Source organism: Crotalus tigris, unplaced genomic scaffold (genome assembly GCF_016545835.1).
Source record: "Crotalus tigris isolate CLP2741 ecotype Arizona unplaced genomic scaffold, ASM1654583v1 scf7180000017541.2806704, whole genome shotgun sequence".
Lineage (NCBI taxonomy): Eukaryota > Metazoa > Chordata > Lepidosauria > Squamata > Viperidae > Crotalus > Crotalus tigris.
Genome location: NW_024096462.1, coordinates 1,407,221 through 1,419,645, shown reverse-complemented (window position 1 = coordinate 1,419,645; position 12,425 = coordinate 1,407,221). Strand labels below are relative to the sequence as shown.

Here is a 12,425-nt window from a genome sequence, read left to right as displayed (position 1 = left end):
AATCTGTGGAATCAGGGGGGACCTAGATCCTAAAGCTATTATGTCTCCATAAACTCCAGTTATCAAGACAGAATCTCATGTCACTTGGGTGGTCAACCGTGGAGATCCTATGCTGTTGAAGGACCTCACCCAGCAGCTTCATATATAGGTTAAAAAGGAGTGGAGGGTGTGTTGAACCCTGCATCATCTCATAAAGCAGGGGCCATGGATAAGACTTCTCCTCCACCCATCAACACTACCTGGAGCTATTCCCAAAGGAAGGAATAGAACCAATGTGAAATAGGGCCACCCATTCCCAACCCCTGAATGAGTCCAGAAGGATTTCATGATCAACAGTGTTAACAACTGTCAGCCCTTCAAGATAGATCAACTACCATAGGAAACCAAAGTCATGCCTTCTAACGCTTTTATTATAAAATTATTTGTTTATTTAATTTATATGCCACCCATATCATTGTTACATAGTAACATAGTAACCGAATCTGAAGCCTGAGTGTGCTTCTTCCTTTATCTTCATGACAATTTGGTAGGGGCCTTGTCTGAGAGGCTTACTCGGGTTACAGTTCTGGCCTAGATTCAGTTTTATCAGACCCTTGCCCTGGTTGCAGCTTTTCCTCCTGTTTCTCAACATTATTCTTTTCATTACAAAAGCTGGTGAAAAATCTACGGGGACCAAGCATGGATACACTATCCCCATCCCACTCCTGTCAAAGGTCATCCACTAATGCAATCAATGCTGTTTCAAGCCTATGTCAATGTTTGAAACACGATTGGAAGCGGTCCTGATAATTAGCCACATCCAGAGTTCTTTGGAGTTGCTGCACAACCATCTTCTCAGTCACTATTCCTAAAATGTCTCCCAATATCATGAGCTGGGAACTTCATTGCTAACCTGGCCAGACAATCAAGGAGACCAAGAAGAGATGTTAACATGCAGTAGGGAAGCTGATACAAATCCAACCATCCAAACTGACTCCTAGAACTGAAACTAACAGGGCCTGTGGACCAGTGCTCTGGATGTCAACAGAGAAATTTAGGTGACATAGCCACACCCTACCCCTGACCTGGGTTCTTGATTGATGGCACACCTGAAACCCAGGTGGGCACACCTCCACGGGAGGAACACTTCCCTCTAAGCCCAATCAAATCTTGTTGATATACATCAGGTCAGCTCTCAGTGATCAACTCAGAGATGAAAGAGGCCTTACTACAGATTTTGCTTTGAGAGAATAGCAATATATACACTTTCACAGAGAGAATGCAATGAGGTAAAGTGGAACATAAAAATTGTAGTATGCCCCCATATACACCCTCTGTGCTGTCAATACTATAATGCAAAACATATATAACATTGCTAATGATAGAAACCAGATTTGGCCACACAAATAATTCCAAGTAGTCAGAGGGGGAATTATAATGAAAAGAAAAACTAATTCCATATTTGATTAAACCCAAATCAAAAGACTTAGTCTATTATAACTCAGTTCTTTATAAAACCTCTTAATATTAGGTTTCTGCCCCTTTCCCTGTTATTGTATTATTTGCTTTCTGTAAACCAAAAGCTCTTATGTTGAAATTATGTATCTGCCTTTTGCAATCAGCCATTTTACCAATTATGATGATAAAGAAGAAATGCAGAACATTACTTTATGATAACTAAGTTTGCACACTCTAAAACCATTTGTGATCATGTAATTCTCAATGGGTTTTCTATTTTTACAGTCTGTGATTTACTGGATTTAGTTCTATTAGAAACATAACTTTATGCTCCATTTTAATGTAGTTATTTTGTGTGCCACTAGAGACCCAGTGTTATATGGTTGCAATATACCCACAGTTAATAAATAATCAGGAATAACAGCCTTCGTTTCAATTATGCCACCCAGAATAGCTTCTTTGGCAAGATGGGCGGCTATATAAATTGGACAAATAAATAAATAAAATAAAAATAAAGGCCTCTGGATGTAGAGGAGAGAGAATGAGCATTTGCAAGGAAGGAGAAAGAGGAAATAGAGCACAAGTTCTCTTTCAATTTTTTTGTTTTGTTTCTAGGTATATGATCTGAATTCAGGAATTCTGTGGGGCAATTGAGACCATCTATAGCTAATCAATAGTGTTAACAATATCACCGTGTGACTAGGTAGTTCGTTTGTTTGAGGTGATTCTGGTCTTACGTCAGGCCATCATGGTAATGTAGACTAAGAAACCAGTGTCATGTAGGTCCAAAGTAACTATAGTAACAGAACCTTGGAAGTATGACTGTTCTTCTACTTCCTTCATTTTATCTTCGTATAAAGTAGGGAGCAGCTTGTCTAAATTATTTTCTTGACCCAAGTTCAAGACCCTCTGATTGTTCACTTGATAGTGGAACTTCTGCCTATTTTTCAAGGCCACACCTTTAAAAAGAGGAGACCTGGAGTGTGCCCATCCTGTTGTACCTTGTGGGACATACAGAAACAACTGAGGAGAGTCAGTTTCAGGTTCTAAGCAAAGTGATTTTTTGGCAAAGTCAATAGTATCAAATGTGGTAAATTTAATTTTTTCTACATATTTGATTAATTAATCCCTTTAGTACCTCCAAGAGTTCAGATTGCTATAGGTATTGTAGCTAATACTCTCTTCTAAAGTCTTTTAAAAATAAAGGTATACAACAACCTTTACACAAGATAGAAGTCTTTTGAGAAACAGGATTTAGTTAGTTTAGAACAATAAACATCATGTATGTCTTAGAACTCTTTATCCAGCTGAGTAGAAATATCTTGCTTTACCATGTCCTGACTAGGCTATTTCCAGGCCCAATACAATTTTTCAGGGTTTATCTAGCTTGGGATCAAGGTATCTGAATTATTTTGTAGTCCTTGCTTAACAATCAATATTGGGACTAGCTTTACAACTTGTGATTTTTTACTGCTAGTTTCTCCAATGACTCTGCTTGTCGCAAGCTGGTTGGGAAGCACAAAAATGGTGATCATGTGATTGTGGGATGCTGCAATGTTTGTAAATGCTCACCAATTGCGAAGTGTCCAATTTTTGATTATGTGAATATGAGGAAGTTTTGACAGCCATAAATGAGGACCAGTTGGATGACTTCCATTTATTAAAAATAAATACAAATAAGGCCATGGGAGAATGGATTAACATCCTGTAACTAACTCATAACTTTCCTATTTCCACAGTATCCCCTAGGTTGCTGGAAAAATCATGTTTTAAAGGATTTTTGGAAGGCTAATAGAGTTGGGTTAAACTTTACCTCATCGAGTGATTGTTTTTATTTATTTAATTTATATGCTACCCTTCTCATTGTCAAGTGAGTCTATTCTTGCTTTGTCATGTCAATGGCTGACAAAGTCTACTTTATTTTACCTTTCAAACAGTCCTAGCTTTATGAAGTTCTTACTGGTTTTATGCCATATTTATATTGGATTGTGATTTTATTTGTTAGTGTATTTTAAATCTATTATTTCTTGTCCGCTGCCCTGCCCTATCTTATTTGCACAGCACCTTACAACACAGTGAAAAAAAATAAGTAACGAAAGAACATATATAATTTAAAACATGTTGTTTCCACAGCACTAGTCATAGAAGAAGAAATGAGTTTCAGGGGAAAGAATGATTTATGCAAAGGAGTGACAGATTTGTAATTTACCTTATTTGTTTAGAATAACATTTCCAAGTAGAAAATGGTGAACTTTCATTCTCCCTCTGTCAATCCCACTTAACATTAAAAAAAAGTCATATACCTTGTGATTTTAAAGATTCTCAGAAGTCGTACACATCTCAGCACGGAGATGCCAAGTGGGGACATGATTTTTGTTTCCACTAAGATGGTTTCCAGAATTCCACCACACACGATGAAACAATCAAAGCGGTTGAAGAGGGACACAAAGTAAGCTTGAAGACCCAGACTGTACATCTTCAGCAGCATCTCAGCCGTGAACAAAGCCAGCAATACCTTATTCGCAGTGTCTCATAAAAAAATAAATAAACAATAATGATCATTATAGTAGCACTGAAAGACTAGTTCAACCAAAAGACGCTAAGAACAAACCTATGAAACTTTACTTTGACTGTTAAATGCCAAATTAGATTTTTCTGCTTTGAACGGGCTTCTTCAGCAATCTAGAGGAAGCTCTATTTGTGATTTTACATTTTTGCAATTTGCAATTCTGAAGGAGGAATTTCAAATATGAAGGCAAATCTAGTATCAAAACTGAATGCTCAACTTGGCGTAAGTTCTCTGCTTTTATCTCATTTCTGTAACATAGAAGTAGCTAAATTTCATCTTAATCTGGATTCATTAAAAGCTCTCTACCCAAATAAACTGTAAATATACTTTAAATCAACATTATTACACATTTTGCTGGGTTTAATAATAATGGTTGCATTTCCCTGTAAGGAACAGTCATATCTGAATTTGGATTGTCTTCATACAGGTATTCCTAGACTTATAACCATTCATTTAATGACTGTTTGAAATTATAATCCCATGGGAAAAATGATTTACAACTGGTCTTTGCACTTACAGCCATAGAAGGATCCCTAAGGTCTCATGATTAAAACTTGGGCACTTGGCAACTAGCATGTATTTATGATAGTTGCAGCATCTCAGAGTCATGTGAACACTATTTGTGATCTTCCAAGAGGTTTCCAACAAACAAAGTCAATAGGAAAAGCTAGATATGCTTATCAATTGTGTGATTTGCCTAACAACTGTGATGATTCTCTTAATGACTGTGTCAAAAAGATTGTAAAATAAGATGTGACTCCCTTAATAACTGTGATGGAAGTTCTGGTCCCAACTGTGGTTGTTATTCAAGGACTACCTGTACATGGATTTATATACCACCTAAATAAGGCAAGGAGGACCAAGAGGTCTATCTAACCTGCACATGAATAGCCTATATCAGGGGTAGGCAACCTTGGCTCTTTTATGACTCGTGGACTTCAACTCCCAGAATTCCTGAGCCAGCATGGCTCAGTTTGGAAACTCTCCCTTTCCCCTCAGCATGGCTGGCTCAGGAATTCTGGGAGTTGAAGTCCACGAGTCATAAAAGAGCCAAGGTTGCCTACCCCTGGCCTATATGCTCTAAAACATACCTCAGAGCCTATTTTTTCATACTTAGGGTTCATATAACAGATATAATGTAGTTATTTAGTAATAAATATCCTAGTGCCATGCCATGCCACGCCATGCTAGGCCAAATTATATCGATTTGATTATAAACATCTTTCCAAAATCAATTTCTTATATTTCAAACACCTCTGTTAATATTTTTGAGCTAGAAGACAGAATATATTCTTCCTAGTTTAGCAATTGGGAATATAAATCGATGATGGCATGGAAGATAATTTTCCTGGGTTCAAATATTTGGCCATCTCTGTTCTGGAATTTGGAAGTCCCAACAAGCATATTAAGTTTTGAAAGCTCCACAAGATTTCTTCATTCTCAAATATTAATCAGCTGATCCTATTGCATTTAACTGCCAAAAGACTTTTCACTATTACGGTGTCTGAGCCTTATATATAACTTTATACTCTTATACAAATAAATCATAAAGTGGTATTGCTTAAAAAAGCAATTGTATGCACACAGAACTTGGAATATGGAATTGAAAATATTGCTTTTTTATGATCTTATTTTCGTCTTGATGTCTAGTAAATAATTGCAAAAAACAATAGAATACCAAATATTTTGAGAGGATATAAATAAGTTCATTTAATGAAAGATTGGAATGGTACAAAATACATATATATATATATATATATATATATATATATATATATATATATATATATATATATATATATATATATGCACTAATAATTAGTTTTGATATTTTGTAATTAATTCTTTAAGCAATCAAATGGTTTTACGTCATGTAGCCTTTCTGCATTCTGTTGATGTTCGCAGAATGCTAACTCTCTGCCTCTTCTTACCTTGGACTTCAGTGAGCCAATCAGGTTGGTTGTAATGCTCAGAGGCAATGGCCAGTGTGTTGAGGAACACCAGGAAGATCACAAGCCAATAGAACACATTGGATTTGACAGCAGCTCGGCATTTTCGTCTACAGAATCGATTCCATCTACGCCAGTAGCGGCTTGGAAAAAGAAAAACAAAAGAGAACATCTGACCTTCTGAGGTGTCTCATGACCTCAAGGATTACTTTTTCTCAAAAATGTCTGTTCTACTGAGTTTATAAGAAGAAGCGAAAAAGACACATTTGTAACATTATCTCTAAACAATCCTCACCTTTTTTTTTTCCTTGCAGACTTTTATTTTAAAGTGTATTCCTGAAGAGTAAAATGGCTGGGCGAGACTACAAAAAATACGTTCAAATTGTCTTACGCAATACTATCATTCATTGGAATCTATATATATATATATATATATTATACTTATTTATTAAATTTATATGCCATCCCTCTCATTAATATATTCATACAGAATGGTAAATTTTTAATTTAATTTAATTTACTGAATAAGAATTTTTCAGAAAGTGGCTTTTCACCCTAGTAAAGATGGTTAAGCATAAATTTTCTGTTTTTAGCCACAAAGGCTTTGGCATCTTAGCACGTAAGTTTAAGATTCAAGTTGATCATTTCCTTAGGTGATGACAGGACAGTTTGGGTATATAAGATACTGTTTGAGATACTGTGGAAAATATTGTTTTTAACATTAAATCCCTTTCTTTTGCTTTATTACATAGAATTTTTCTCTTTCAACAGCTTACAATGAAGGACCTAAGTTTAATGTGGTTTAAATAAAGCTTTTATAACTTTCGTTTTTGTGTATTTGCCTCTTGAAATAAGACAGGTTGGATTCACTCGGGAGCAACTAGTGGGAAATGTGCATGAAAATGTATGCATATGTTCCATTTTGTTCCACTTTGCTGCTGAGATTTCTACAGGGTAGCTCCAACAAAAACTGCTGTTAGAAATGGGAAGAAGTGGCAGATTCCTGGTTTTCATTTCTTCTCATACACCACAAAAGATACAAAGCTGCTAATTCAAAAACACAACTGTGTGGTTAGTTAGAATTCAGTAGTTTAGTTTGTGTAAATATGAGTCCTTATGCTTAAAATGAGCATAATGTTTATTAGATTACATTCCAGTTGTTGAATTCTCCTTGGGCTTTTCCACCATAAAATAGTAATTTCCTAATTATTGAATAACCGTAGGGTTTATCTTTGATTACAGGAGTTGACCCTTTCCTGTTCCTGCTGAATATAATTATAACCATATTGGATTTCATGATCAAGGTCTATAGTGGCTCATATCTCAGCAACAATAACCAAATAATTCTCTGGATCAAAATTGTTTTGAAGAATTCTATATCAAGGTCACAAGTATCTTCTCTCTTGTACCCACAGTAATACTACTCATATGCTGAGATGGGCTACAAACACAATGTGATGTTACAGTTTGCTTTTCTGGAATACATATGCCCCACATGAGAGTCACAGTGACTTCAGACAGTAATTACTAACACCCCCCTAAAAAAAGAGCTAATTATACATCTTCTATTCTTCAGAATTTAGCTTGCTTAGCAACCAGTTTCCAAGCAACTGGTGCCTAGTCTAGGCTTTTTATATGGTGCATATTTAAAGGATGCAACTCATCTCTGCCCCCCTTCTATCCCTGTCTCGCCCAATAATAAGAATAAGCAACAATTTATTTATTTAAAACATTTATATAGCTGCCCATCTTTTATACAACTCTGGAATGCTCCCAATCAAAACATTCTAGCTGAACTATCAATAAAATAATACAATTCCAGCAATATCTTAACAGACAGTCTGCCGTTTTTCTAAGATAACACCTTACAGCATATGATTCCTAAATTGCTGTCTGCCAGATTTCTCACCTATCTTTATATTTACCGTATATATGGAAATTCTGGTGGTTTCTTATCCAACTATTTCTCAGGTCCGATATTATTAGTTTAGTTTTTCTCAGCCTTGAAAACTCTAAATGATATGGGCTTCAACTCCTAGAATTTTTCAGCCAGTCATGTTGGCTGGGGAACTCTGGGACTTGAAGTCCACAAATCCTAAAGGTTGTCAAGGTTAATAAACACTGGCTTAGCATTTTGAGATCAGCCAAAGTTGCTGATTATTACCTCGCTGGGTAATAATAATAGTTATAAGAACAAATAACCATTTGTCAGGTTCAAAAGTATCCAAATATTAGAAATCTAAGTGTTTCAAAATACTAAATAATTTTTACATAGACATCTAAAGAAATTACAACATATTCTTAAAAAAACCCTTTATTTTGTTCTACACCAAAAAAGGCTAATTTAAATTTTAAGTTAAACAAAAATATTGGTTTCAGAGGAGAAAATGTGGACTTCACTTGTTTTGTACTTAAGATTCTTGAACTATATTTTTTTTTAAAGTTTCTAGGAAATTTGGTTTTTGTGAATGAAAAAATTCCTGCTAAGGCAGGATTTTTTTAAAGAGTTGCTCATAACATGTTTTCTAACTCATATAAAAACTGTACAGCTTTTTTTTTATGACTATGCAGAGGATTTTTTTTTAACAAGGTCTGACTATTCACGAAGAAATTTGGACTAACTCTAACTCCAGTTATTCACAATGCTCTTATTGCCATGTCCTTGATTCCTCTTCATGTATTCTAATAACCATTTTCCTCCTTGCATTTACATGATATTTAAATTACATTATTGTTAACAAGATCATATGGAGTTTAGTAATCAACAATTTAATATTTTATTAGATTTTATCTTCATTGAATTAATGTAAAGAATAATTAGTTGTTGATTAAACGGGAAGAATGAGTAACCTTATACTGATCACAAATGTTAGCAGAATATTTATGATAAGCAATTACTATTCACAACAATAAGATCTATAAGTTCCTATTAATAAGAATCTCTCCAGAAGTGGAGAGAACATTTTTTGAAAAAATGAAATGCTTACCTAAACTTAGATTTAGAAATCCGGTGCCTGAAAAGGAAAGCAAATCATTATTATAAATACATGCTGTAATTTCTTAACTTCAACATCATTAAAAAAGAATGAGCTACAAGCTATTAAAAACTGGCATTGCTACTATTTGGCCTAACACCTAAGTACTTTAGTGTAACTAGTTTCTGTTTATACATCATGTTTAAGAAGGTGTCTGCTGGGGAGGGAAGAGTGATATTACATGTGTAAAATGGCGAACCTTTTAGAGACCGAGTGCCCAAACTGCAACCCAAAAACACTTATGCATCATCAGGTGCCGGGTGGGCGTGGCCCATTGGCTGGGCGTGCCCATTGGGTGAGGATGGCTGCAGTGGTAACGGCAGACTGGATGGGACTAAAAAGTTCAATCAATCAATTCCAACTTTACAAGATTTTTTTTCCCGCGAGAAATTGAAATTGACTGATTGACTGAACCTTTTTTTTTTGCACGCGGCGGTGGAGGCCTAAAGCAAAAAGGTTTTATAAAACCCAGCTGAAGGCCTAGGACTGGGGCGACGGCGCGCATGCCCACAGAGAAGGCTCTGAGTGCCGCCTCTGGCACCCGTGCCATAGATTCGTCACCACTGTGTTATGACATCACCACATATATTATATTCCTTTGCATTATTAGAAGGTGACATCATCATGGTTTCTTTGTGTCACTATTTATATTAATTACATTCAGCCATGTCAGATTGTTAGACACCATATGGCCCATGCCACACTGGGTCATCCTTTTAGCAAATAATGGGAATCAGAGTGTTTTCTGGTTTCCCATTGACTTTGCTTGTGGGAAGCTGGCAGGGAATATTGGAAATCACGATCACTTGACCATGGCTGACCAGGGTGGCAGGGTGGCACTGCGCTGGCCAGAAGTTTTTGAAGATAACTATTCTGAAGATCCTTAAAATTCCAATATTTGAATTTCAATTTCAAGGAGTAATGGGTCCCGGATTTTGGATCCATTCTTGAAGTTTGCCCATTTGTGGTGCCTTAAGTTCCCCTCTGATGCACGACTTGGATCAACTGAAAATTACGAACAAACAGACAGGAGAGGTTTCTTTAGTAGTATATAGATAGTAGGAAGCTCTTTTCTTGTAATCCTCCAGATTTAGAAACTATATGTGACCAGCTAGTAGCAAAGAAAGAGGCAGAATGGGCAACAATGTGAGCCACAGCTATGGAACAAGTAAGAAGAGCAATCAAGCTAAAGATGCTTGCACTTTCTTTAAAAATACTATAAGCACTCATGCAAATCTGACAAGCTCCCAGAAACCAATTAGCTGAATTCCAAGCTTATTGTCCCTCTATGGATTAGAAAATGTGCTAGTTATTTCATAAGCAATGGATCCTAAAAATATTATCACCATTAGATGCAAAACTTTTAAAAATGATTACATCTTTCATGCGGTCTTATGCACACTTGATAATACAAGGGCTAGTAAGTTTACACCTACCTACCCTTATTGTGAGAATAAAAGAGGAATCTACCACTCTGGAGAAAAATGGAAGTAACGATAACAAATTATTCCAATGATGGGCCAAAGAGAGTAATAGAGAGATAAACTCTTTGAAGGAAAATATTCATGTTGCTAGATGTTGAACATGATTTAATCTACTGAAATTCTGGAGAATGGATAATTTGATATTCTGGAGAATGTGATAATTTGGGAATAGGGAGGGCAATTTGGCGTGTTTATTTGATCAAGAAACATTCACATGTAGATGTCATAAATGTGAAGAAGTAATATGTCTTTAGTAATGACATTTTTTTAAAAAATGGCAGATATCACCAAAAACAATTTTTATAGACTTTAAAAAGAAAATAAGAAGCAAGTTCCCATTATTGCTTACTGCCTTTCAGTGTGAAACATTCAAGATTCATTACAGTAGATTTATAAACCATTCATTGATTGATTATCAAATTGGTATCAATTTTTAATGATTACATAGAATTGTCTAGGATGATATGTTCCCAACCTTCAGGTCTTCAGGAGTACATCCATAGTTGCTATAGTTGAGTCTATCTACCTTGTCCATCAGACCTACAGAGAGCTTTAACTTTGCATAACATGCCCAAAATATAATAATTTGAGCTCGATTATTTGTACTTTGAGTGAGAACTCTTGATTTGTTTGTTGATCCATTTGTTGTATCTTGGCTATGGTATTCTCAAGAGTCTTCCCATGCCTCAAAGTTCAAAGGCATCCACATTCTTTCTATCCTGCTTCTTCAAAGTCCAACTTCCATTTCCATTCCATGCAACATTTTTATCTCTATAGTTATTCATCACGGCATCAGAATATCATTTCTAAGATGTTTATTGCCACCTACTAAGTGTTAATCTGCAATGTATGTTTAATTATCATGCAGATAATTAGATGTCCTTGAATTCTCATTTTTCTAAGGACATTCCACAGCTTGACATGGTCAACACTATCAAAGGTTTTTCTATAATTAATGACAGAAATATTGACTTCTTTTTGGCTTTCTCAATTATTCAGTGTGCATCTGCAATAATGTTTCTTGTTGTTTGGCCTTTTCTAAAGCCACATTAAACATCTGGCCTTTTCTGAACATCTGGCATCGTCCTTTCTAGGTAAAGCTCTAATCTGCATTGGATGATTCTAAGCATTATTTTACTATCATGGGAAATTAAGGAAAGTGTCCAATTGTTTGCTGTTAATTCTTTCTCTTTGTATTCTTCCAATCTGCTGGTCATTGTATTGTCCCCCAAATTTGCTGCCATAGTTTGGTTGGAATCATTACAGATTATTTTCATATTTCTGTAACTATTCTATCAATTCCTATAGACTTTCAACTTGATAATGACCAGAAAGCCAGATTAACTTCATCTTCTTATAAGTTCTAGAGAATCTTTTAAGTAGGGAATGTCTTGTAAGATATCTTGAGTGTGGATATTTCTGCTGTGTAGAATTTCAGTATACTATTCCATCTTTGATGTTCTTTGAATCATTTACTACTTGTTTGTTTGTGTTCTTTAGCACACCAATTTTGAAGATGAAATTTTCTTCTGAGTTTGGAAATCTTCTGGAAAAAAAATCTTGTTTTTCCATGTCTTTTTCAATATCTTGACAGATGTTGTGATGCTGCTTCTTGTCTCTTGAGCTCTATGAAATTCTTGTTATATTTCTTCCTAGAATCTCCGTGTTCTTTGGCTTTGGTTTCCTTTTTCTTTTTGGCTATTTCTGCCAGAGCCTGTGCTACCCAGTTTGCTTTCATCTTCTTCTTGATCTTTGGCAATGTGTTTTTACATTTATCCTTATCATCTTATTTGATTTAGTTCCACAGTTCCTCTGGCTTTTTATCAGTGAGCTTCACAACATCAAATCAATTCCTGATGTTCTCCTTGAAAATGGTTGGTTGCTTAAGATCATACTCTGAAAACTGGAATATTATCATAAGATTACTTTATTCACTATATTCAAGAATATA

At 35.4% G+C, this 12,425-nt stretch overlaps 1 protein-coding gene across 27 annotated transcripts in view; it reads right to left on the bottom strand.

The window, feature by feature from the left end:
• Positions 1–12,425, bottom strand: part of CACNA1C (calcium voltage-gated channel subunit alpha1 C) — a 590,134-nt gene that overhangs the window by 118,257 nt on the left and 459,452 nt on the right. For all 27 annotated transcript variants that reach the window (XM_039359892.1, XM_039360686.1, XM_039359986.1 and 24 more), the window contains 3 exons: positions 8,943–8,969; positions 5,938–6,098; positions 3,741–3,966 (listed from right to left, as the gene is read on the bottom strand). In XM_039359892.1, coding sequence (XP_039215826.1) covers positions 3,741–3,966; positions 5,938–6,098; positions 8,943–8,969 — 414 coding nt within the window. The remainder of the gene's footprint in view (positions 1–3,740; positions 3,967–5,937; positions 6,099–8,942; positions 8,970–12,425) is intronic.